At 49.4% G+C, this 25,962-nt stretch overlaps 6 protein-coding genes across 6 annotated transcripts; 2 read left to right on the top strand and 4 right to left on the bottom strand.

Moving 5' to 3' along the window:
* Positions 1 to 942: 942 nt before the first annotated feature.
* On the bottom strand, positions 943 to 1,785 carry J3458_009150 (uncharacterized protein; the record flags this gene model as incomplete). The annotated part of the gene is made up of 3 exons (XM_007813499.1): positions 943 to 1,208; positions 1,257 to 1,555; positions 1,610 to 1,785. The coding sequence occupies 3 exons, from the start codon at positions 1,783 to 1,785 to the stop codon at positions 943 to 945; spliced, it is 741 nt and encodes a 246-aa protein (XP_007811690.1).
* A 2,598-nt stretch (positions 1,786 to 4,383) lies between these two features.
* On the top strand, positions 4,384 to 5,173 carry J3458_009149 (uncharacterized protein; the record flags this gene model as incomplete). Its single annotated transcript, XM_007813500.1, has 2 exons — positions 4,384 to 4,609; positions 4,659 to 5,173. The coding sequence occupies 2 exons, from the start codon at positions 4,384 to 4,386 to the stop codon at positions 5,171 to 5,173; spliced, it is 741 nt and encodes a 246-aa protein (XP_007811691.1).
* Positions 5,174 to 15,444: 10,271 nt separating this feature from the next.
* On the bottom strand, positions 15,445 to 20,606 carry SLA2_1 (sla2 Src-like adaptor 2). Its single transcript, XM_066119603.1, has 5 exons — positions 20,324 to 20,606; positions 20,106 to 20,246; positions 19,567 to 20,048; positions 17,098 to 19,511; positions 15,445 to 16,367 (listed from the first exon to the last, which is right to left on the bottom strand). The coding sequence occupies exons 1-5, from the start codon at positions 20,353 to 20,355 to the stop codon at positions 16,281 to 16,283; spliced, it is 3,156 nt and encodes a 1,051-aa protein (XP_065975399.1). The 5' UTR covers positions 20,356 to 20,606; the 3' UTR covers positions 15,445 to 16,280.
* Positions 20,607 to 22,036: 1,430 nt separating this feature from the next.
* RPL21A_1 (60S ribosomal protein eL21) lies at positions 22,037 to 23,007 on the bottom strand. Its single transcript, XM_007813503.2, has 4 exons — positions 22,867 to 23,007; positions 22,746 to 22,813; positions 22,622 to 22,669; positions 22,037 to 22,503 (listed from the first exon to the last, which is right to left on the bottom strand). Exons 1-4 carry the CDS (start codon positions 22,900 to 22,902, stop codon positions 22,173 to 22,175), a joined length of 483 nt encoding a protein of 160 aa, XP_007811694.2. The 5' UTR covers positions 22,903 to 23,007; the 3' UTR covers positions 22,037 to 22,172.
* A 161-nt stretch (positions 23,008 to 23,168) lies between these two features.
* Positions 23,169 to 24,013, top strand: RPS9B_1 (40S ribosomal protein uS4; the record flags this gene model as incomplete). Its single annotated transcript, XM_007813504.2, has 5 exons — positions 23,169 to 23,190; positions 23,237 to 23,240; positions 23,296 to 23,361; positions 23,440 to 23,538; positions 23,602 to 24,013. 5 exons carry the CDS (start codon positions 23,169 to 23,171, stop codon positions 24,011 to 24,013), a joined length of 603 nt encoding a protein of 200 aa, XP_007811695.2.
* Positions 24,014 to 24,355: 342 nt separating this feature from the next.
* SLU7_1 (mRNA splicing protein) lies at positions 24,356 to 25,744 on the bottom strand (the record flags this gene model as incomplete). Its single annotated transcript, XM_007813505.2, has 1 exon — positions 24,356 to 25,744. One exon carries the CDS (start codon positions 25,742 to 25,744, stop codon positions 24,356 to 24,358), a length of 1,389 nt encoding a protein of 462 aa, XP_007811696.1.
* Between the last annotated feature and the right edge of the window lie 218 nt (positions 25,745 to 25,962).

Below are 25,962 nucleotides of genomic sequence, written 5' to 3'. Positions count from 1 at the left end.
AGCCTTTGATCTGAATCACGATGCTGGAATTGCGTATTAGGTATCTCTTCATACATTGAACCATCTCACTCAGCATAGCCTACACTGCTAGTAATCAGAATGCTCTTGTAACATGGTCATGTGTCCCTTTTTTTACTGATCCTGCTTGCACCGACTTTTGCGACTTTAGTAGTCACAGAATACCAAGTCCGAGGACTTTCGATTCATGTATTGCTTGTGGGTGAAAGTAAAACTTCAGATTAGATGTAATTGTATGTTTGCGTATGAGGGGAAACTCTCGGATATGGGCAACTGCATGAGCACTGAAAGAGTGCCTGTGAAACCAGCGGCTATTTGGCCATACATGCTCAAGAAGTCCCATAGTGATGTCGTTTCGGTACGCAAACCCGATTTCGGAGCGAGATTGCAGTAGCTGAATTGTTCACAGTGGTGCGGGCATGGGAGTATGAAGCTGCGCGTTCGGCAAGCAAAAGGGCATCTCGAGCCTGCAGAGACGCTGGCTTTTAAATTTTTGCAGTTCCCTAGATACAAAAAGATAAACCTATGCTATTCCATGAACTCCAGCTGCTGCCCTGAGTTTTGAACGACCTCCAGGGTCCACAATAGAGACCTGGGGCAGTCCCGCAAACTCGTGAGAGTTTAACTCTCTCACTAGTTGAATCGACGTCGTATAAAAGCAAATAAGAGATCCATCATGAGATTTGCTCGGGGTATCATATTACTTGTATCATCATAAAGAGAAAGAAAAATACATCGCCTCGTAATTTTTCTGGCTGAACATGAGGGCTATCCGGCTTTGAGAAACGCAGAATCGAGCCTTTGGCTGTTTCATTTTGTTAGTTCTGGAGCTATTGTAATCCGCGAATCCACGTACATATGCGTAAACACTGGGTATGGCAGTGCAAGTTTTGGGTTCTTGTCCAGTCGGATCCATGAGCTCTTTCAGACAGCGTCATGAGAATTAGTTGGAGTGAGAGAAATCATGCACTCAGGAGAGGAGATTGCAAAGTCTCCAGTAGCCGAGTTCATTGAGATTTGTTGTTGTGCATTTCTCCGGGTGCGACGTTTCTTCTCAGATGGCTTTCGAGGCTTATATTGGTAATCTGGATGCTTTTCCAGTAATGCCTGCTTCACCCTATCGGCCATGTCTTTGTATTTTTGGCGTACTTCTCGTGACTCAAGATTCCATGCTCGGCCAAGGATTTGGGCTTCAAGATATTAGTAATTTAGTGTGAATCTACATTGAGAAAACTTACAAATTTCGTTGTTTGTGATGCCTGGGTTTGCTTCCTTCACGGTATTATGGCGTTCTTTTCGGTAAAGAATGTACGCATTTGGAGGACGCGGAATCTTTGTGACCTTCGTCGATACAGGAGGCGGGCATATTGTTGCAGTTTTCAACTTTGTTTCGTTGCGAATGACCCAAAATGGATCCGAGCCGCTGGGTTGAATAAGAATTCCACCACCAGTTACAAAATGTCGTGGAGCTCCCAAGTAGACACGATCAGGGCCGGTTCCGTCAATACAATACAACACTGGCTCTTTGACGTGATGTCTAAATTTATGTACGTTAGCAATGATCTAGCCACATTTTTGGTATAGTTCTTACATGAAGTTTTGAACAATGAAATTCTTTGCCCCATCATCCAGCATTCGGTAAAGATTTCCATCTAAACAGAGGACACGTGCAAATGGATTCACCTGGGTCTGGAGTTGAGACCAAATGCCTCTTAGCTGATCCAAGTTCCACTGAGAAACTGGCATCCAGTTCGTTTCTGGATCCATTGCTGTGATACCGTGCTTGCTTTAGAATTGGAGATAGTGTCTCCAGGTAATATTTGAAATCTAAAGCCAGATGTGGTTGATTATCCAGAGTTCGCGATGTAAATAGCTGAAAGTACAAAGTCGTGATTTCAAAAGTTGAGTTCTCAGAGTGTGCATTCATAAGAATTGAAATCTCTCACATGTGGTGGTGAAAGAGTTCTTAAATTGTCAGTGGGCAAACAAGACCATGCATTGGAAGCACTGTTAAATGTATCGGATGGCTTATGCCAGGGTCTGTGCCAACCCTCCCAGCTTAGTGCCATTTGATTCACAGGTGTGAGGGGTGGCTCTAAAACAACATTAGAATTCTGGCACCCCACCTACAACTCACATTTGGTACACACCCCAGTGCAGCTAAAGCCACTTCTGATCGGAGCCACGAAAAAGGCCGTGACTTCAAATGTCTGGGAAAATTGAGGTTTAATGGCACAACCTCTCAGCCCAAAAATTTCTACGTCAGCACTTGTGTCCTTTGTGAGCTCCAATTTTCCATAGGCATGGATTCAATCTCCATAACAGAAGTAAGAGCTTGCGCAAGTTTACTCTGTTTCTTTACTTATAGTTACATACTCCCAAATGACGCCAGATTGTAAGTCAAACGGTTGCTTTTTATTTTCATTTCAGAAGCTTGGCCCTCAATACCTGGCTTCATTCTTAACATTTGAGCGCTCTCGATTCCTCAGACAGTGGCATTTGCTCCGAAATTGCTCATTTACAGACCATATGTGCATGCTTCTCTACCAGCCATCCCACAACTCGCTGTGCCATTTCAGTGGTGTACTTTCCCTTTGACCACCGCGAAAGCTGGAGGTGTCCGACCCCTTCACTCTCAAGTATTGAAAGCTTTTTTTTTTTTTGGAGTACCTCATGGCCATGCTTCCTGAGGAGCTAATTTCTGCTTAGTCTTAGCGCATACTTTAAGGCGCAGGTATTAGTCTGTATTCTATACCGAGTCATGATATAGACCTCAAAACAAGATAAATCTTACCTGCTCTTATCGGAAGAGATTTACCAAAACAGCAGTTATATATGCACACTACATATATCATTGTCATGGTGGGAAAGGTATGCAGGAAGCTATCAGTGAAAAAGATGATAAAATCTGTGACGATGCTTTTGCTATGGTCTTGGGCAAGAACAAATTTCTCAACTGTCCTGACTGTATCAAAGCACAAAAATTTCAACAATTATTTGACTCTCGCTATCCTATGCATTATAACGGTGGTCTCTCTCATTATGATTTCGAAAGTTATTTGAATCTTTGCCAGAGCTTACTGAATCGACCGCCTCCATCCCAATATCCATTGTAATAGTAATCCAACTCTTCTCAAGCACATGAATAGAAACAAGCTATGGGCGACAATGCCATCAAAGGGCCCTGCACGTGATTGCTTCGGCTCCAACATACAGTGGATATAGTTCCTGTTCCGAACTACTCAAGAATAACTTTGCTTTTGCATAATATCTGAGATAGCAGGCTTTATGTGCTACCTAGTACGTAGCTAATAGTACTTACATAGCTAAAAGAGAGCTTAGATTACTCTACTTGTAAAATTATCTGTCTAGAACGTTTATGAGATGGACCTTGGCTGTTACTGTAAGGGAACGAGCAAAGAGAGGTATCTACAACAAGGGTCATAAGTGCTCGTGATGCAACAGACAAGTTATATTACAAAGAGAACTACCTAGGCCGCTTGAGTGAAGAGGGTTGACGCAGAAGAACAAATCTACGCTACAGAATTGCCTGCCATTAATGTGTGCCTACCTTGTAACTGCAGTTTGTGGGCATAGGTATTATTGTAGATCGTGATAGCCAGGTACCTGATCTGGTCAAACACTTCTGCCTCACGCTGTAGAGACATATGTGTAAAGATGAGAAATGTCGCGCCATGCGCATGGTGTGTGGGCCCCAATAGTTGCACGGGTTTCGGGGATGGTCCCACGCCGCCCTTTTTTCCGCTAGACTTATCCAGCGTCCCTTCTGGCCCAGTTACTTTGCACTACATTGTAACATATTTCAGAATACTATATAAGATATTATGAAGATTACAAGACCTACACAAGACTAGACAAGTTTCTGACAATAGCCAATTGACTGGCAAGAAACCTGAGAAGTCCGCCCCCAGGATGCTAAGTGAGGCAGAGAGGATGCTAAGTGAGGCAGAGAGGATGCTAAGTGAGGAAGAGAGGATGCTAAGTGAGGCAGAGGGGATGCTTGATACCAGACACCTCTCTATTTTTGCCTGCCATTACTTCCTACCTAACTTACCCAGGTACCTAGTAGTAGTATGTTACATGGAGTAGGTACCTAGTGTCTAGTGTAGTGCTGGCCTGCAGACTGGACAGAGCACTCTCGCTCCTTCACCAGCCAGCCCAAAAAGGCCCTTACCCCGCTAAGGTCATTTAAGCTCTGTCCCACCTAGCACCGTCCCCCAGAACTTCTTTCTCGCATCACTTCTAACCGCTTCGACTTCAAACAAAATCTTGTACCTGATCATTTTTGTCCCTTCAAGTTCCCAAACGAAACCAAGCAGACACTGGGAAAAAAAATTCAGCAATATGGAATCCTCAGACACTCTTGCTCTTCCCACGGTCTCGGCACTGCGACACTTGGAGCCACGACCGGGAGGCCAATGGGCTGTTACTGGACAATCTTCTGCCTCTTACTCGCTGGCATATATTATGGATGGCGGGACTGATGCGATCTGCTATACCATGAAGCCTTGTACGACTGAGGAAGATGTTCGCATCCACTGTGCATCGTTGATTTACGATTACTCTGAAGGTACTGTTCCAATTTAGCTCCTGTCAGAATATGTACTAATGAATTATAGCCAACGACACGGATTTTAAAAGGCTTGCGGCTACCCCAAATACTGCTTCAGGAGCTATGCAACTTGCTCTCCGCCAGAAACAAGACAACAGGTCAAATGACTCCAGAGTTCCTGGTCTAGAGGGCCTTGCTTTGGACCCTTTAATGATCGACCCAATGCCTGAATCTCAGAATCTTTCCTTTGGTGATGGACAGCAGTCACAGCTCGGGAGCCTGGATCAAATTGAGTCTCAAAACAACATGTTTGAGCTCGGCAACGGGCCAACAAACCAGCAGAATCAGCCACAGATGATGGGTGCGGTCAATGGTATCATGGATTGGCCTTCTTCCGAAACCATTTTGCCAGTGATGGCTCCTATCTCACAACTCCCAATTGTTTCGGGCCCAGTGGCTCCAGTAAATGAAAACAGCTCACTGCTTTCTGAGTTGTGGGATGAGAACTACGACAGAATTGAGCCCATGAGAGATGATGCTGGCAGTCATGCTGGATGGCCGCTACAGTTTGCAGCTTCCTAATCTTTATTCCAAGCATCTTTGCGAGTCATTTACCATATTTAATGAAATAAATGCGTCAAGACATTTCTCGCTTCTGGAGTTGATCGGTTTGAAGGTTTGTTCTCTAGAAGCCTCGCATAGCTCTAGTATGTTCCCTTTGCCATAGGAAATAATGCAAATCGATACTTTCAGTTCGCCGATAGTAACGATTGGTGGTGTAGCAAACATGCACCGACAATGAGTTTTGAAAACATCAGGAAAAGTTCGATATCGACAGCCCCTGGGGCGTAGACACTATTATGGGTCAAAAACAATCAGAGGGAGACATAAGTGAGTCCAGCAAGCTTCTACAGAGTAACTTCAACTAACAGTTCCTTCAGCTGAAAACATTCAACGAAGACCTGTGCACAACCAGCAACATGACTTCAACTGCCCGTTTTGAGGGGTAAAAGGGCTGTGAAGTTGGCGTTAGTCAACATCTGCTCTACGTCTCGAGCTTGTATTATATTTTTCGTTAAGGCATTCGGGGCACAAAAAGGCACAGGTTGCCATTCACAGGCGCAAGCGGTTCGGCCCAAATTTTTGTTCAATTTTTTTATTTCATTTTTCTCGTTCCATCTCAATACACCATGAATATTCGTGAATGTTAGCACAAATTCGAACTTCTGGCCTCACAATATTCAAGCTGTGTATCCAGCTGCAAGACCGAGTGAGAGATGTAGCTGACGCGTAGGCAAGGCGAGCGCCACAGGAAGCTATTGGCAAGATGTTGATAATTTGTTGGCTAGGACGAAGCCCCAACACACCCAACACCCTGATGAGGAGCAAGCAGTGGCCGCGCCCTTTTGATTGTGCCTTTCGATCGCGCCTCTTGAACAGTCATACGCCACATCCTGGGTGTCTGGGGAGGGGGTCCGCCAAACCAGTTTGTTCTAGATGTCATATGGACATCTGGCCAAACCAAACTAGCATATACCCACAACACTCCGTACGCATTCTCCAACGAGCCACGGCTTCGGCATTGAATTAAGACCAACTGCCTCCACGCCTTCACAAAGCAGCAAAATGGTGTGGAGATGGTAAAGTTGCCGAGTTTCACCCACTGGTACTCCGCACTTCGCCCTATATTTGCTCCAGTAATCTTTGACAGTTGAGTTGGTAATGAGTGTTTCTAGGCCGAGCCACGACGATGGCGGGTATGGGGGAGGCGGAGGCTCCTGGAACACGGACTGCCTGTGGGTTTGTTCGCCTAGTCATCAGGGAGAGCCAGAGTACCGAGATGGTTTCAAAATGACCCTGGGCTACGGCCTAGGTGCGCTATGCGTCCTTTGGCCTGCTCTTGTTGTCTGTCTGTCCTCTTCATCGCAGGCGACTGATACATGGGCACCCGGGTGCCCAAATAGACTAGCGCACCCAGGTGCCCAAATTATGTCAGCACTCCTCTAGCGCTGGGACAGAACCTGTGCCCCAGCATGTTCCTGCAGCCACTGCACATTGCAGCGCCAATCAGATTGATGAAACATGGATCAGGCAGCATTCCCTGACGACGTTCTTCCACCCGAAGGCACATATGAATCACGCGAGTCCTTACTTGATGCTATCAATTCTTGGGCGAAACCTCGAGGGTACGCATTTACAACAGGGAAATCCCTCAAGACACCAAATGGCAGAGTCAGAGTAATATTCGCTTGTGATAGGAATAAACCTCCTCCAAGCCCTTCTACTGATCGAGTGCGACGCACTTCGAGCCGAAGAACTGGCTGCAAGTTTTCAGTTCTAGCCAAGCAATCGCTAGATGGTAGTACATGGGTCTTGAGCCATCGACCAGACATCGAATGTGCTAAACATAATCACGCGCCCAGCGATGATCCTTCTGCACACCCTGCCCACCGCAAGCTTGTGGGAAAAGATGCGGCGATCGTCTCCAAACTCGTGAAGTCTGGAACTGCCCCTCGAGAAATAAGGACCTACCTCCATAACCACTCAGAAACACTTGCAACTCAGCGGGATATATACAACCGGATTGCGGCAACCAGGAGAGATCTTCGCGAAGGCCAGAGCAGCATTCAAGCCCTAGTCGACCAATTAGATAACGAGGGCTTTTGGTGTCGCGTCCGCTTGGATGTAGACAATCGACTGACGGCTATCTTCTTTGCCCATCCTGACTCTGTGGCGTATTTACAATGCAACCCGGACGTATTATTGCTGGATTGTACCTACAAGACGAATAAACACGGTATGCCGCTACTCGACATGGTCGGAGTAGATTCTAGCCAGCGGTCGTTCTGTATCGCATTTGCATTTCTATCCGGTGAATCGGAAGAGGATTACTCTTGGGCGTTACAACATCTCAGGTCACTTTACCAGCGTGAACTTCCGTCAGTTGTCTTGACTGATCGATGCCTAGCTGCAATGAACGCTGCTGCACATTGGTTTCCAACGACCAAAGCGCTCCTCTGCCTCTGGCATGTCAACAAAGCGGTCCTCCAGCGCTGCCGGCCCTTTTTTGTGCAGAAAGAAAACGAAACCTCAGAGCGGGCAGAAAATGACACATGGGAAGAATTCTACACCTCCTGGCACTCGATTGTTGCTTCACCAAGTGAAAAGATATTTGACGAGCGCCTGGCCAAGTTTGAACTGAAGTATGGCGAAAAATATCCAGAGTGTGTAGGGTATATCAAGATGTATTGGCTCGAGCCGTACAAAGAGATGATCATTAAAGCATGGGTGGATATGCACTTGCATTTCGGCAATGTGGCCACCTCGAGGCAGGTGGCTTATACTATATGCAATTGACAAGACGCTAATGGAACGTTCCCAGGGCCGAGGGTATCCATTCACTGATGAAAGCACACATTAAGAAATCGAATTTGGACCTTTTCGACGTTTGGCAAGCCATGAAGCATGCCATCGCAAACCAACTCAAGGAACTTAAACATATTCGAGCTTCGCAACAGTTACGCACACCTCTAGATGTATCCGGGCTCATGTTCGAAGCAGTACGAGGTAGGGTTTCGCATGATGCTTTGCGCAAAGTCCAGGGGCAACGGCAGTTATGTCTACAAGAGCCACGTCAGATTCTATGTAGTCAGACTTTCACTTCGTCACATGGGTTGCCGTGCTCCCACACCCTCGAGAAGCTGGAAGAAGAAGCTCAGGGTCTTCTGTTAGAGCATTTTCACCCACATTGGCACTTAAAGCGAGGGGTGGCACTGCCAAAACCTGTTCTGGAACCTCGCCGGGCTGCAAACCAACTAAATAGGACTCAACCCTTAACGAGCACAAGACGCGAACCATCCGGTTTCGAGAGAATCCAGGGTAACAGAAAGGCTCCCACTTGCAGCGCATGCCACGTGGTAGGCCACATTATGACCTCGAGGTCCTGTCCGCTGAAGTTCAAGGGGTCGCCGGTAGTACCTCTGCCGGAAGCTCGAAGTTCAGTCACATTTTCAGGTGCCACGGCGGAAATGGCTCCTGCGGGTGTCTCTAAGGCCCCCCCGGAAATCGTGCCAACGACCCAGCAGTCGCAATGTTCAAATGCAGTGGCGGATGCCTTGGCAGAGATTGATCAACCCTCTTCCTTTGCAGCACGCATGCCACCCATCCGTTCATCTCCTCTCATGAGATTTAATACGTCGACTGACTTGGGGTCGCTTGCCACATCAAACAACGCGCCCGGCAGTCCGCCAATGTTGACCGTTGAAGGGCCAACGGTTGAGCAAGTCCAGTCTTTGTCTGGTGTCACCTTGGAAGAGCCGCGGTACGATTCCCCGGGTGCCATTTATGAGAGATATGTAGCTGCTAGAAATGCGTGGTACGCTGCGCAACCTGCTGGCAGCATCAAGACCAACCAGCAATATCGCAAAGCGATGGGGCTCCCACAAAGATACGACAAGCGGAGTTACGAGTGGTGCTTGGACTACAAACAAATGTCGAAGCATCGCGTCACTGCGACAGGGTCCAGAGAATGGACGAAAGAGGAAATGATGGCGTATCTAGACTGGAGCAACCAGGAAGATGAGCGGATTGAAGCCCAGGTCGCTCGGGAGATGGGTGATCATCCTTTGGCTAACAAGAGAAGAGGAATGAAAGAAATATGGAAGAGAATAGAGGTAGACAGTAATGAGCAACAAGCTTTGCACTCAGCGAATAGCGCGACGGAGGATTGCATTGTTGTCAAGTTGTAGATTAAACTGGAGAGAGTAACTAGTTGAAATGATCTTCCAGCCGGGTCTTGCGGGTCTGTCCCAGCGCTAGAGGAGTGCTGACATAATTTGGGCACCTGGGTGCGCTAGTCTATTTGGGCACCCGGGTGCCCATGTATCAGTCGCCTTCATCGCAGTTGATCCCCACAAAGCCACCGAGACCATGGGACAGCAATTCTGCAAGCCGGTTCTTACATCCTAACGGCATTTTCTGGCGGGGGATGATTGGTTACCGGCAGATGCGAGTGTACAGAGCTTTGAACCCCCGTCCATGTCATATTTCTACTACCCTGGTAGGCAGAACCATTTTATGCCTTGTCACTGGTGCAGGCATTGGGTTCCAGGCATCGTTATGCGTCTCTCGCTATTGCTGTTGTTGGCGTTGGTGTTATTGTTGCTATTGCTATTGCTGCTGGTGCTGTTCTTCTGCATCGCAAGTTGGGAGTCGGCATTGGCAAACCCTTGCACAGAATTTCGGGATCTGTGAATTGATCCCTGCGTCATTGTTTCTTTATTTGTAAGTCTTGGTTTTCCCCATAGGAGCTCTGAGCATGCAGCCTACCTTTTTGTCTGTGACAAATTCTGTCTACCCGGCCGAGTGAAGCCAGAGCTGCAGCCTCTGCCCTCTAGGCCGTGCACGTCGATCGTCGTCATGCATGAGTCCAAAGCTTCGCCTGTGCTGCTCGGCCCGTAGGTTTCGAAGACGCCAGGCACAATGGTGAACTCAGGACGACCTCAAGAACTCGGACACTGTGATAGCGCGAATATAGAGCAAACGCCAACAACTTTGTCGCACGGACGAACCCGTTCCGGAACGGGGTGTCAAAGGCCTCTGGAACAGACCCGAATGACGCCAATATTTGAGACAAAAAGCAAGAGATGGACATGATTAGTGCGCATACAGCACATACTTAGCACACCATCTAGTAGCACCATGGCCCAAGCAGCGTTGTTGGACGGAAGGCTGTTGAGTCCAGCAACCCAACTAACAGCTCCACCCACGGTCTTGTAATGCAACCACGGTTGACTACCTAGCATGGGGTCAAGAGTGCAAACAATGCAACGCTCAAGGATGGCATTGCTTGCAAGAGTTGGTGATTTTCTCAAACCTCTCAAGCGACTGGTTTTGTTTGCTTTTTCGGGACCATACAACGGGGGCGGTTGCACACGCGTAGCCAACGTCCAGGTACGGGTCCGAAGTCCAAGTGCCATGGCCGGCTCCGCTTGGCAATACATCAACTTCCCATAGTGATGGGTTTTCTAGGCATTATGCTGGTGTAGGGAGTACAAATTGCATGCATTGCAAGAATGCCATTCTTCTGTGGCTCGTTTCCGCACGGGTGCGACCCAACAACCAACTTTGTGTCTCGACACTCGGACGGATCCACTCCCGAGATGAAACGGACATCGCGCAAGTACAATCCTGTGTACCGAGCTTGCTCAATACGTACGGGTATGCTTCAATACGGCGTATCCTGGGGCCAAGGTCGGCGTTAAGAGTGTGCGATTACCGACTCAATCAACTATGCAGATAGTGCGGCCAACATGCGACCCAGAGTTGTCCACTAGATTCAGAGCTCGGTTCAAATTTGAATGGTGCCAGGATCAAGATGGCACGAATTATTCGAACCAAAATTTCAGGTGACGGGATTTAGTATTCATACTAGACCTGGAAGAGACCAACAGAACGGCCACAGCAACAGGTATTTAGTCCACCAGATCCTGCCCCAGCCAGGCCTAGACAATATGACTTCGGGAATGGTTAGGAGACGTCATCAGCAGTTTTCGAGAAACGAAGAAGAGTAGACGGGACCGTTTGGCTATAGCATCACCACAGATACAACCTGTCAGTGTCGCTGCCATCTGAACTCATCTGAGATGGAGGAGAAGGGTGGTGGGAAGACGATTGGAGACGCAGCCTGGGGGGCGCCACGCGGATATCGCTGGCAAAATCGTAGCCTCAGTGGGGGAGCGAGCGCCAAACAAAGAGCATGGAGGTCGTCGCAGAGGAATAGGCTAGTATTCCAATCATTCAATCATGTCTGTCTCTGATGTCAGCCATTACTGCATTGCTCCATTGCTGGGTATTGAGCATTGGACAGGCGCGCCAAGGCTTCCGGCAGGCAACGAGCGCCGCCCGGCCTTAACCAACCAACCCGGCATCTGCAAGAAATTTGGAGGGGTTCAGAACAAGGTCTCAAGTCCTCAGCAGCCGGGACTGGCGCTGTCAGGTAGTACGATGGCCTCCTGAAGTGACAAGTGACAGATGGTTCTTTGGTCGGACACGTGAGATATACGAGTGTTCAGTTGAATACCTCTGCACGTGTTCCGGATAGACTACCGAGCGTTATTGTACTGTAAAGTCTAGTCTCCACGCAAGGAGATGAAATTCGAGTAGTAGGGCAGCCGAAATTAACACCAATGTCTCACACGACCGGGGACTGAAGCTGAGGATCAAATACGTGACGGGCAGACAGGGACCATCGGTCGTGTCAGGATACGCGTGGCCATGATTTTAACGAGCCCCTGCTGAGTAAGGTCACATCTATCTAGTACTTTGGGTACCAGGTAGCTACGTCTGGGTACCCCTACCTAGGCAAGTAGCCTGGTAGGTAAGTCTGGTAACCTGGTAGTAGCATTTTTGTCACATTTTGACGCACGTGCTGCCCTGGCAGCGTTTAAACTTGAAGCTAACTGGCCAACTTGAGAAAAGCAAAGGTCGACTCCTCAAAACGCTGAGCATTCTCCCTCTCCATCTTCCCCGATGTATGCGGTGTATGTATGTATGTAGGACGTCCGTTTCGTGGCCCAAAGTCACTCCACTTCGCCAGCATCTTCGTACGGAGTACCTCGATCTGAGTCGTCCATCGTTCTGGCTCCAACCGGCCTCTGCAGCTCGCTCCGCAGTGTTTCGACATGTCTCTGATATCAGGTTTCCGCCTCATTCAGTCTCTCGGTCCGCTGTTCTAGACAATGGCAGAGTCTATCACGGCATTTGTACGTTTCCTTCACCCGCCACCATCGGCGACGTCCCACATCCACGAGCTGCTCCTGCTTCTTTCTCTTTCTCCTCTCCTCCCCCTCTGTCTTCGTTTTTGTCAATTTCCGCTCTCTACTCAAGACAACATAATTGATTCGGTTCGTCATCTAGCGGTAGCTGCCGGCGCTGTGGCCAATTTCACGTGGCAAGCGAAGTCAGTCTCAATCATCACAAAGACATTCTCGCCTACTAATGGTATCGACATGAATCAACTGTTCACCGCCCAATAACTCTACACCAGAGCTGTTGGCCTGCGATTGCCATTGCCGTTCCTTGCTTTTACAAAAGTATCAGAGCTGGTGTACTGTACTCCATGTCTTCCCCCGACCGTTGTGGGTAGAATTGCCTCCAATTCCCGAGGCGTCAAAGGCCACTTTTACAACGCTTCATTCTTGATCGATAACGATCTCGAAGACTTTGGCGCTTGGAAGCAGACACAGCCACTCCTCGGACATGTCCGAATAAAGAGGCAACAATTGAAACGGCCTCCCGATTGTTCAAGGCTGCATGCAGACCAATCGGCAATGCCCGACATTCGTCTACAAAGGGTGGGCGAGCCCAATGTGGGCTAGCGACAAGCCCAAAGACTCCTGCTACGATGCAGAATGGATGGAATACAGGTTGGGGTCTACCATGGCTTGCTTCTCGATTGCAAAGCCTGGGGAATTGGTACAGAAGGCTTCTAGCTTGTGTGTGACAGGCACGTTGCGACTTTGCATGCAGATCTGAGGACTAGCAGTTGATGGTATATCGTTGTTTCGACTTTGATATATCCTGATGCGTGATTTTCCTTACTCCCTGGTCCGTTTGTCTGTTTTTGTCAAGCTTGGTGAGGGATATTATGTCCCGACGTCCCGGTGTTCGCACTATTGGATCCAATAATAGACTGCGGACGACGCTGTATAAGTGCATTTTTGGCTGCCTGGCACGCATTTGGCAGTGGGAGGAAGTCGACCGGGTACTATGACTGTCACGTTCTCGCATCACCGACCAACCTGCGCACCTCATATACTCCATAGTCTATTAGAGGCATCAAGGATTGGAAGCTCGGGCATCGCGGCTCTTGGGATGGCGCGAATTGCGTGCCCCAGTGGAGGCAGACCGTGATGGCACTTCTTTTGTGCTAATCGACGCCAGGCGTTGGGCCACGCTAGTCGTCTACTAGTCGTCTTGGCAGACATTGCAGGGCTGAGACTCTGTGATCAAGATCTATTGATGGGCTTGGAGCTAAGGACCTGGAGAAAGTTGCTCTGTGTCGTCGTCGCCGCCGCCACGTCTCTTTCACCGTCTGTCGTTGCGGTCTCTTCCAGGCGCCCCCCCTCGTTGAGACGACCTCTAGCAGTCGCCTGCTTGGCCATTTGATCGTCCCTTAGCTCCCGCGACCGATCAATATTCGTTCTATCAAACTATGGAGCATTTGTTCATGCTAAAGCACTTAGTGCCAACGCTCCGCCCAACGCTTCGCCAACGTCCCCAGCCCCACATACAGCTGTCATGACTTTATCCTCACCTTGTTTTTGGAGGCTCATGGCACGGGCCATGGCGCACGGGGCACACAAGATCCACAATAGCTTTCATCGTCTTCTCCATCTCGTTGACTTGCTATCCACACCCCCTCCTCCTGGCCTCTCATCGTGAGGAATTGACTGCGCAAGCGGGAAGTTCACTTCTTGCTCAGACCAGACGTTTTACACGCTGCGGGCTGCAGGTTGCGGACAATTCTCTCAATTCCTCTTTATGAGGCCCCGGTGGCGGCGGCGAGACCTTCCTCAACAACATTAGCCTTCACCAACGTGAAGCGGCAGGCAAATGCTCCTCGTAAGTATTTACCCAGCTTGGTCAATCCACCGTGTCTGTGTGCGCTCACAAATTCCAAATATAGCCAGCACTTGGTTATCTACATTTGTTTGCTGCCCTTTGAACGGTCCTGGCTGAAACAAATACACAAGTTGCCTTCGGGTCATCAAGCGATGCTTCAGCAATAGCCCCAAGATGTGCCCAGTCCACGGCACTTGTCCAAGGTAGAGAAGCTGGGCAAATGATGGCAACGCCAATGACGACGATCCGTACGGAGTACTTTGTCCGTGTACAAACCGTGTAATATGGAGCACGGAGTATTTCTCAGCAGGGTGCCAACCCGTCGTCCCGACGCCACATTGGAGGTGTGACAAGGATAGACGCATGCCCACCTGGTCACCTGAGATCAACCCGAGCGGATGGCGCATCGATTCCCCAGGACGCTTGGCGAAATGCAACCCTAAGCAACAGCTCGATCTAGTGCCGGTGCAATATTGACGGCTACTGGCGCAAAAATGGTCCGACACGGCTGAAAGAGCGTGCGAGGTGCGAGATGCGAGACTATTTGTGTTTTTTTGTTGTCCCTATATGCCAGAGCTCTACGCCGGCTCAAGAGATATCTAGGGGGGGTTGGTAGGACGATTACCATAGAAACACGGTCAAGGGACTTACACGAAACCCCATTTTCATCTGGGCAACTTCATTTTGCTGGTTAAAGGTGCTAATGGACGACTGCAGGTCCGGATGTGGCACTCTAAGCCATGCAAAATCGAATGCCACGATTCGGCCGCTTGATTAAGATTGTGCCGTCGTCGTCGTCGTCTTTTCTTTTCTTTTCTTTTTCTTTTCCCGCGTGTTCCTAAAGTCTATTTGTCGTTCTTAGTTGATGTCAAGTTCCTCGGAAATGTCCAAGGCCCATTAAGCCACCAATGTTGACGCTCGATTAGCATAAATAAGTGCCCTCAACGCCCCCTCTGGAGATAGATGATGCAACGCCAGCCTCGCTGGGCGGCACCGTTGCCATCTCTTCCTCTCGCCCTATCATCATGCACTAGTTTGGACTTTGGCTTCCAAACCGCACAGCAAAGTTTCGGATAGCCTCCCTCCCACCCACACGAGACCTACGATCATCTTGCAATTGCGCCGCTGGCGTAAGCCACTGAAAATTGAGGCCGGAGGTTTTCCTAGGCTGGATACTTTTATATATATAACTGAGCGACACTTTCACAATCGTGGCATTTCCTTGAATTGAACGAGTGCAATTACAATTGCATGATAAACTTTTTGGCGGCTTTTTTCCATTGAAAAGAGGGCAATTGCCCTATTAGGTCAATCGTGCTATCAAGGCTAATTGGGCTAATTTGCCCTCCTTTGTCGCAGTCTCCGACGCTCAGATCTTTCACCCCTCGAGCTCAGATCTCATATTGTCCAGTTCTCACTTGGCCATTTAAACATGTTTTTCGCGCACCCCTCCTCGGCCTCATTGATCTAGACCATGCATGGCGGTACTCTTCACCCCTGCAAATCTTTGTGAAACCACTTGGCTGAAGATCAAGGCCGGCCTTGGCGTTGTCAAGATCGGGCCAAAATTTCCCATCTTGACTAATTCGCTGGGTCTCTTGAACAAATGTTTGACTAAGGTGGCAGGCAGGCGCCGCCCTTGGTGATATACCACGAAGCTTCCACGACACGAGGCTTTGTGCCCGCGGCAGCAAGGACCCAGCCCGCAATGATCGCAGACTTGCTCATACTCAGGGGCTATGAGGTGATGCACATACTATCGTGACGGCTACTTGACACTTGAAATGTAGACAAGGGGGAGGGGACATAACATCAAGAACGCCCCAAAAAAAAAAAAAAAAAAGAAAAAGTGAACAAAGTCAGACACAACGTCGTGCACCAAGGACAAATACAAACAAACAAATGAAACAAACATTCAAAGTCAAGAGGCAACGAGTCCAGAGCATGTTTGCTCGTAGGGCTGTGCCTTTTGACATGTTATGTACGGAGTATAACAAACTGTATGCTACTTTCTCCCGCCTCTCTCTCTCTCTCTCCCTCTCTCTTTCCCAGCTACCCTTACATCCTACTCCTCCTGGTACGAAATCTTACGCATCTCGCCCAACCGATGTCGGGCTGCAGCCAATGAATTTTCCAGTTTGAGAATCTCGACCTGTCGCGCAACCCACCCAAAGAGGGGCACCGGTTAGCAAACACCATCATCCGGTCTGTTCTTAGGCCCCTGCCATTCTCCGAATGGATGGGGGTGTGGAGTGCGACGAGGGAACGGGGAGTCTTGATGGACGCCACCAACGTGGATAATCCGGGGTCCCTTGGAGGGGGCTGAAAGGTGCACCTTGCAGCATCCTGCTGTTGTCACTATGCAAGCAGCTCGATGTAGTACAGCCTCATGACGGCAGAGATGCCGAGCGCGCCAAGAGAGTTGCTTTTGAGGGAGGAGGGGGCGTGTACTTTCAAGTTTGAAAAGGTGGCTTGAGGCTGACGACGGGCACCGGCACAGCTCCTGTGTGGCCTTGCCGAACAATGAGGCTGATCCAGATACATCTCCATTGGATAGAGGTGTCGGAAGGGGAAAGGCGGGTAATTGTACCAAATTGGGTCATGGCGGCCAGAGAATCGAAAACAACAGAAGAAAACCATGCAAGTATTGTAGGGTAGGGTGCTAGGTGGTGGATATGGTTGATGAATGGTGAGAGATGATGAAACTGTGTCTTCTTCAAAAATAGATACCTATCATTACGAACATCATATCGATTCCCTTCTGTGTAACTGTACAGGGATGTAGAGCGAAACAAGGGGAAGGGGGGGGGGGGGGTTCGTTCTGTCGAGCATAGGACGAAAAAGAAAAAGAAATAAAAAAAAAGAAATGGTTGCATGCTCACCTGTTGTTCCATTTCGCGGACCTTGAATTCGTGAGCCCCGAGCTTGGTGTAATCTTCCTGCTCGTCGTCCTGCCCACGCTCACGAATCATGTTCTGCACCTGACGGACCAATGCTCTGCATGCCGCTCCCACCGCCTTGCTGGCCTGCTCCAGGTTCTCCTGGCTATGGGAACGGAACCCGGCCTTGACCCTGCTCGCGGCGACCAACTGCGCGGTTGATGCGGCCACGTCGTTGGAGGCAACAATGAGCTGCTCGGGGCTGTTTCGGTCTGAGATGACTCCATCTGACGTCTCAATCAGCGTATTGGTCGAAGATGCGACAGCCTTTGCGGCCGAAATAAGTCCCTCAGTCCAGCGATTGTTCTTTTTGTAGAAAGCTGTTCGTGAAGATGATCCTCGGCCCGCCTGGACGATCTCTTGCTGGGTGACGGTTGCCGCCTTGATGAGTCGGGTGATGGCATTGGTAATGGCCATGGCGGCATCCAGGATAGAGTCGTGTACCTTCAGCTCGTACGTGGAATAGCCGTCTCGGGGTTTGTTCTTGAGCTTGGCAAGACGGGCTGCAGCAGCGGCAATGGCGTCGGCGGCCTTGTTAAGCTCGGAATCGACCAAATCTCCAAGATCCCCCTTGTTGTTTGTGAGCCTGCCGAAGCCGGGTGCAAATGCTTCAACAAGTTTGTTGAGCTTCTGTAGATTCATCTGCACGTCGTGATTCCTATTGATAACCACATCGATCTTCTGATCCGTCTCCAGTTCCTCCAGTCGGATACTGAGCAAGTTGCGGAAGAACTTAATGCTAGATTCAGCCGATTGCCGTGCACCGTTCATCAGAGAATCCGTCTTCTTGTCATCAGTTGCTAGTCTACTAAGACCCTTGGTGTTGCTACAAACATCTGCAACCGCTCCCGCAAAGACACTGATCGCCTTGATGAGCTCCTTGTGAGTGCTGTTTGGACCATCAGCAATAAAGCTATTAAAGGCTGTTGCAAACTCAGTTGCACTGTCTGAAGCTTTTTCGATTTGAGACAAGACGAATGACGGCGAAGCATTCTGGTTACCAGCTTGCATAGACGAGTCGAGTTCATACAAGGCATCATCGACTCGAGATACCCCGGCTTCCAGGACGGAATCAATGATAGCATTGATCTTGTCAAGGTTAGACAAGATTAGAGCATCAATTTGTCCATCCAGAGCATGATCTGTCTCGCCCTGGTTCTTCTCAAGGTCGTTCAACTTGACCAGCGCTTCATCCATGCCAGCCTTGTAGACCTCAAGCTCCACTTCCTTGTCTCGCAAAAGCTGCTCAAGGTCAGAGTTCCCATCTCTCATCCTGGATTGCGAATCTTCCAAAGCTCTGGACTTGTTGCGAAGAGCCTCCTCCAGGTCGCTCATCTCGCGATTATATTTGGCGAGCATTGTCGATAACTCGTTACCCTTGCTGCGTTCCAAGTTGTCGGCCCTGTCTTGAGCCATACGAAGCTCCCGCTTGAGCTTCTCAACTTCATCTTTATTGCTGCCGCTGAGTCGGTCCTTGTCATGGAGAGCCCGGTCTCGCTCGCGAATCATGTCGGCCAACTCGAGGTTCTTGGTCTTGATTTCACGCTCCAATTTCTCCCTTTTGTCGATAGCCTCCTGAGCACTGGCAGCCTTCAGTTGAACTGCTTTGAACTTTTGCAGAAGATCCAGATGCTCATGACGCAATTGGGAGTACAGCTTTGCAAGGGATTCATACTTTGTCCTCCACGTATTGACCTGCTCTTGCAAAGCTCGGATTTGATCATCCTTGCTCGTAATTTGTTGGCCAAGGCTGTTCTGAATATGCGCCAGCTCTCCTTCCAGGGCTTTCACTCGCTGGTCATACTGCTGGAGCATCAATTGGTCCCGTTCATACTGTGCCCGAGCGTTGAGGTTTTCTCTTTCCAACTCGGCCAAACGACCCTGCGTCTGCCACTGAGCCTGCTGTGCCAAAAGAGCTTCCTGCTCTCGCTGCTGCTGCTCTGCTAGCCGGCGTTGCTGCTCCTCAAAATCGCGCTGTGCCTGTTGTTGAGCTTGCTGCTGAGCTAGTAACGCCGCCTGCTGTCTCTCTTCAAGGACTCTCTGCTGTTCCTCATACTCTCGATTCTGACGATCAAGCTCGTTCTTCCAAAATTCGGATATCTCGTCAGGTTCCTGAGACTTTGGCTCTACAGGAGGCGTCGGTCGTCTTTCAATTTCTTGCCTGGGTCTGGCAGGCAGAGCCGGAGCTTCATCGTCATCTGCGAGCAGGTTCGGGGGATCCTGGGGCAGCTTGGGAATGGTGATTAGGCTGGTAAGATAGCGGAGGTTCGAGCATTCGTAGTAAAACTTGACAAGCCGATAGTGCTGAGCGTCGTACCTTTCTCGAAGAGGCTGCAAAGCTTCGTCGTCTCCCGTGACTGGCCAACACGTTAGCAACATACCACATCTGCGAAAACGGTCTAGAGGGCATACTTGAGTGCATGGCTCGGAGCATGCTGGTGATAAACTTGTAGATGCCGTAACTCTCCTGCACAAGCGGTACCAAGGCAGAAATACGGCACTCATTGTTGCCGACGTGTCTGAAATGGGAGAAGATCAGTTTCTGAAATTGTTCAATCTTGTCCTGCAAGACCATAAGATCGGTGATGGTCTCGTAGCCTTCATTCGGATCATTGATTGCTTTCAAGCTGAGATACTCTTCGTATTCAAACGTGCCGTTGAATTCGGGATGCTGCTGATGAAACGAAAGCTTTGCAAGCAAGTAGTAAACATATTCACTAATCAACGGTGCGTAGCCACGGATTCCCTCGCCCGTCATGCCACGATTCAAACCATCGATCCATCCACGGTGGGCCATGGCTTCCTTAATAGCAGATGGGTGGCCTTCCTGGAGGACCTTGTGGATCGTGATGAGAGCTTTGAATGTCTGGACCTCGTCGGCAAGAATGGGTTGCCTATCTCAGTCGGTCAGCCATGGTGGGTGTCGCAAAGCAGCTGCCGGAGCACCATACACTTTAATTCCAGACCAGAAGGCCGCGGAGGACCTATGATCCCAGGTGTAAACAATACATGCTCTTACATGCTTGCGCTTCGGGGATATTTCATCGCTGTTGGTCGCCTTCTTGATGCTGATGGCAAGCTCTTGGTCTGTCCTGTAGGCAACCGACTGTCAGAATACGCAAATCGACGAGAGAACAAGGGTCAGGAGTTGTTACAGGACATGACATACTTGGTGTGCTCCGTGGTTCGTAACGAAGCCATGATTGCGACCGTTCCGGAGAGCTCTCCAGCTGTTGGAGCTCCGATAAGGGGTGCAGTGCGTGGTTAGTCTGTCGTGAGGACTCGAAGCACTCACCCACACACGAGTGAGGCCAAACACTCGGGTCGTACAGTACACTCGCCGAGGTGTTGAGTTCGTTTTCGGGAAATTGGAAAATGAGAACTTGGGGCCGAAATGGGCCGTTCGCCGGCGCCAAGCAGAAGTACCTTATTCGCTGTCGTGTGTGCTGTCGTCAGCCTTGGATGATGCAGACTCAGGCTCCAATTACGGAGTACCTGAAGATTAGCAGCGTCACAGGGTAACTTACCATGTGGGTCCACATGTCCCAAGTGTCCGCCGTTGCCTTCAAGCCTCGTTTCTCCCTTGATGTCAGCCGCCTACCCTGCAGCTTCTAGAAGACAGCTTCGAGATGAATCAGGCATCAAAATCCTCCCAGCGACATCATAAGATCAAGTCCTCTCTTCTGCAGCCTTCTTTCTTGTTGTATTTTAGTCTCAAATGTTTTTCCTCACCTTTATCCGGACGCACCATGTGACTGCCGACAGAATAATTCGTGCTACTCAACCAAGTCATTCTCCTCCTCATGTGCTTCTTCACTTACGGGTCAGAGACTGTTTGCAAGACACCAACTGCATCAGACTTGAAAGAACGCCCGCTCTTTGTGTCCAGGCCAGAAATATTGCATCTTCTGAAAGTAAAGGGTATATTTGAAATACACCTCACTCGAACATCGCTCTAGCTACTCTAAGTCGGTATCGATGCGAGGGAAGCCTCATCTGTGACTGGGTGCTACAGGTAGCTGAATTTTTGGAAGTGCATGTTTGCTGCAAAACTCGAGGCCTACAGTGTGGGTAAGAGAAGGTGAAGAAAAAGAAAGATCTCCAAAAAGTACTGATGGGACGCGAAAATACAACACATACGTACGTGAGCTTCCCAGTCATCTAGTATCATGTCAGTAGTACAGTTCACAATCAATTATCAACAAACACAACTGATTCCCCCAAGATTTTTGAAACAATGGAAGCTTCGCATTGGCTTGTTCTTTCATTGAAACCCTCCCTTACAACACAAATGTCGTCTCCAAACTCTACACGCCGGCGAGCCGCTGCTCCCACGCACCATCCGATCCCAGTGAAACCGGAGCTAATCCCCATGGCATTCTCAATGCAACAGGGGATCGCTACCTGCAATCCTAGCCGTCCATTTTCCTGTCGGTTTTGCTAGCTATATCGAACACTTTGAAGAATTTCCTGAGATCGTCCAGGTTGTCCAACTTCTCATTTTTGTGTGGTCCTATTTCCCTATCCATGTTCAAATTGTATAGGTAATTTGTAATCTGAGATCGTCCATGGATAGCAAATAACCTATTCCATGAGATTTGCAAAAACTACAAATACGGTCTGTAGTGGAGCAATAGTGCCAGTAAGATGGCCCGCGATGGTCTCACGATGGTCTGACAATTGCAAGGAGTCTCTGGTGTGTCTCCAACAATGGAAGCGAAAAGCCATGACAGACAGGATGCTCTCATGGTAGAAGCAGGACCATCATGCTAAGCAAGCTAAAAGGCTGAGAGGAAGTCGCCCTGCACGGGGTAGCGTACAACACAATGGTAGAAGTCAAATACACTACAAGTCACATAGTGAAGCATGATACCACAGCATCTAGTGATGTCATCTCGGTTTTATTTCCTATGGACATCGAAAATGCAGACCTTGCCATGCTGAGTTCTTTCCCATCCGGACGCAACACCACAAGAAAAAACGAAGCCCCGAGTCATCCCTCCCCAAACAAACACCTTTTAGATCGTAGTCTCGTAAGGCAAAGGAGTAACAGTCTCAGGAGGGTTGTCGGTCAGAGAGACGGTGCGAGCTTCCCGGGGAAGAGCAGGCAGTCGCTTAACCTGGACGGTAACACCATCGGCAGCGGCCTTCTTCTTGGCCTCGGCGTTGGACTTGACGCGCTTCAAGAAATCCTCACGAGATCGGGAGGGCTGGACGTGCTCAACTCGGACGTTGATGCGCTTCTCGATGTATCGGTGCCACACCTTCTTGTAAATGATGACACCGACAGACGACTTGGTGACGTTGTAGACAACACCAGTCTTGCCGTGGTAGACCTTGTAGGGCATACTATTCACCACGTAATCAGCGCCATGTACCTTCCAATGCAAAGCAATCTTCTCTCGAGCTCATCCGTCGTATTCGTAGGTATGCCATGCGAAAACATCTGTGGGACAAAATTTCTTACCCCTTCTGAACGGCACCGTTGACCTTGATGTCAACAATATCGCCAACACTGTAAATCTAAAATCAGTCTCTCCGGACTTTCATTTCCCATCTTCCAGGGCTATTCGGCTTCGGGTTTTACGAACCGGTACGTCTTCAAGTACGTGTTCAGGGCGATCATGCCCTTCTGGCGGAAGTTGCGGCTGAAGGCATACTGTTTCGACGTTAGTTTTGTCGCAAATCGAGTCTCGAAAGAATGATACGCACGCGGGTGCCCGCTCGCTTTCCGTAAGAGTGACCCATCTCGTCTTATTTGGCGAACAACGGGTTCGTGATCGAGAATTGGCGAAGGTGTACAGATAGAGCCTCCGCTTGTGGGTGCGTCGAATTTGGCGGTGGTTGTGGGAGCGGCAGCTTAGATAATCCGATATTTTTTTCTCCCACCTAGGACCAGAAATAGGGCATAATGACTGTGGGAGGTGGGGCGCATGCGGTGTGATATTCTTAGGGTTCAGAAAGCGACACACACGTGATCTTGCTAGTCGCTGACGGAAATTTATCTCCCCACAATGTTGAAAGATTCCCTCACTTGTGCGTGTGCAATTGTTCCATCCTCAGCCATCACCACAGGAGCAAGTCAAGTAAGTCCTAGAATCGCGAATCGCCTCAATTGTAATCATTAACAAAACCTTTAAGGATGCCTCCCCGCGCCCACTCGAAGACCTCCCGTGTCCCCCGCAGACCTTTCGAGTCTGCTCGATTGTCAGTACCACCGGCCACTGAACTAGAGCTTGTCTCTGTTTAAGTCGATTGTGAACGAAACTGACGCATACGCAACAGGGACTCTGAGTTGAAGCTCGTTGGCGAGTATGGCCTCCGCAACAAGCGTGAGGTCTGGCGAGTCGGTCTGACTCTTTCCAAGATTCGTCGTGCTGCCCGGTATGTCATTTCTGGAATCATGGGAAAATCTCTATGCAGGACGTTGCTAAACCCCAAATGTAGTCAGCTTCTTACTCTCGACGAGAAGGACCCTAAGCGTCTCTTCGAAGGCAATGCCCTCATTCGCCGTCTTGTCCGTGTCGGAGTTCTCGACGAGTCTCGCATGAAGCTCGATTATGTGCTTGCCCTTAAGCTCGAGGATTTCTTGGAGCGTCGCCTGCAGACTTGTGTCTACAAGCTCGGCCTTGCCAAGTCCATTCACCACGCTCGCGTTCTCATTCGCCAGCGCCACATCCGTGTCGGCAAGCAAATTGTCAACGTTCCTTCTTTCATTGTCCGTCTCGACTCCCAGAAGCACATTGACTTTGCCCTGAACTCGCCATTCGGTAGCGGTCGCCCTGGACGTGTCCGCAGAAAGAAGGCCAAGGCCGCCGAGGGCGGTGCTGATGGTGAGGAGGAAGAGGATGACGAGTAAATGCATTAGCCATGTCCTGATGGATCTCCGACTGGTATGGGGATAATGATTCGGTATCCTGCTCACGGGAGGGAAAACTCGTCATAGCTTGCGGCGTTGGTAAAAAGGATAAAAATTGATTGACTTCTCTACCAATACCAACAAATTTTGACCAGTGCTGCGTAAATATGTTTCTAAGTTGGTGAAATGTCAAAGGTTTATGTCCCAGGTAGTCTGGTACGATGTATTCGGATGTTCTTTTAGATTGCTTCTGTTCAAAATGATTAAAAATGCGCACCAATCACAGTGTTCAGCAAGCCAAGACTGCCCATTCAATTTATTTGACTTTCAAATTCACGCTTGCTAGCTTAATAACTCGTCTCTGCCCAGCATTTTTGCCATGGGATCATCTGCCGCCGCTCTTTTCCTGCGGTACTCATCCAATTCTGCTTCTGAGATGCCGTTTAGCATTTCTTCCCGGCTGCGTTTCTTCGCCGTCGTTCCTTCCTGGTCCTTCTGGGTCGCCTCTTCAGGAGACGAATCCCCCTTTTCCTCCTTCGGAGCTTCAATCAAGTTTGCGCCACTCCTCTGTCGTTCAGCTGCTTCCCAGGCCTCTTTGCCTTCTTCTCCAGTACAGTAGCTGTTTTTTACAAATGAGTGGCAGCATGCGTACCCCCATTTGAAGTTGGACCACCAACTTCCCCAAACAGAAGTATGGTTATTTATCAACACATCCTCTGCATATTTGGATTTGGCTGCTTTTCGCGGCGCTCCCTTGATCAAGCCTGCTTCATCATATTCGACATATGATTCCGACTCGGTGACCATCATACCGCGCAACGCAGCAGGCATAGGTTTCTGGTCATCTCCTCCGTACTTCTCCCTGAGCTGTCTCTCACGCTCCGCGCGCTTTTTCTCTGCTTCTTCTTGCTCCATTTTTCGGTAAAAAGCACCGGCGGTAGGGTTTGCTTGTAAATGTTGTGATGTGTCGCCACTCTTTTCTTGCGCCTCCCAAGCGTATCTCTGGGCTTTCTCGAACTCCCTGGCATCACCTGATGATCGCATAAATCCTTCTTCAGCAAAGAGATCGGCAGCTTTGCCACCGGTGGCTCCTCCGTCAACTAATGATCTCGTCTTTGGATCATATTTCGCAGACTCCAAATCGAGATTGAGGAGATATTTGGCCGTATCTTCTCGGATTCTCAGTTGACGAGTTGCTGTGCTCTGATGTTTACTCATGTCGTTTTCCTCGGCATACTTGTCGCCATCCTCCGAAACCTCCTCCCCGTCTTGAGACTTCTGTGACTGCTTTCGGAACTCTTCCATCTGATTGAACTCATCCACCACGCTACGGTATTCTTTCGAGTCGTATCCGTTCCACCGGTCACGCTTGGCATCCCACCCCAAGTTGACGGTTTGGATAACTTCGTCGGCTTGAATGTCTTTGCCGGTCCACTTGGCACCCTTGGCCCTAGGACGGCTCAGGCAATCTTTGGCTTTATGCGTCATCGCGCCGCAGTTTTCGCAAGCGCCTTTTCGATATTTTGTAGCGGCTGGACCAGACTTTCGCCCCCGATCGTACCATTGCGATGATTCCTTCTTCTCCTCTCGTCGCTGATGTTTGAGGTAATCGTTATCATCTCCTTCTTCTCCGGCATAGAAGGGCCTTTTACTGATGAAAGATGGGATGTAGATGTTCTCCTCCTTGTTTGCCGCGCCTGTCTCAGGCTTGCGCGGAGGCGCGGGTGGCATCGTGCGGGTGGTTTCGTCCAATAGAACGTTGACTTTCCAAAAGATTCGATGTGGATAGAAAGCAGATACTTTTTATGCGAATGTGTGCAATATTATTTGTTTTCAGTCGTGACTTGGGCAGGACTTCGGGGCTGGCGCATTCAAGAGCTTGGATGGATGTTGAGTACATGCGATATACAGTCCCAAGAACTTCTAGGGTGGGTTTTTATTCAGCATCC

The sequence above is a fragment of the Metarhizium acridum genome (genome assembly GCF_019434415.1).
Source record: "Metarhizium acridum strain ARSEF 324 chromosome Unknown scaffold_141, whole genome shotgun sequence".
Lineage (NCBI taxonomy): Eukaryota > Fungi > Ascomycota > Sordariomycetes > Hypocreales > Clavicipitaceae > Metarhizium > Metarhizium acridum.
The sequence above is the reverse complement of the archived record's forward strand: the minus strand, read 5'-3'. Positions and strand labels throughout refer to the sequence as shown.

Bases quoted from the DNA above. Each gene is read 5' to 3' on its own strand.
- RPL21A_1 (XM_007813503.2), bottom strand. From the start codon at position 22,902: ATGGGTCACTCTTACGGAAAGCGAGCGGGCACCCGC. The intron at 22,670-22,745 runs GTTCGTAAAACC...TTAGATTTACAG, and splicing joins ACGTACTTGAAGACGTACCG to TGTTGGCGATATTGTTGACA. The intron at 22,504-22,621 runs GTAAGAAATTTT...CGTGGTGAATAG, and splicing joins AACGGTGCCGTTCAGAAGGG to TATGCCCTACAAGGTCTACC.
- SLA2_1 (XM_066119603.1), bottom strand. From the start codon at position 20,355: ATGGCTTCGTTACGAACCACGGAGCACACCAA. The intron at 20,247-20,323 runs GTATGTCATGTC...GGTTGCCTACAG, and splicing joins CGAACCACGGAGCACACCAA to GACAGACCAAGAGCTTGCCA. The intron at 19,512-19,566 runs GTATGCCCTCTA...CGTGTTGGCCAG, and splicing joins GCTCCGAGCCATGCACTCAA to TCACGGGAGACGACGAAGCT.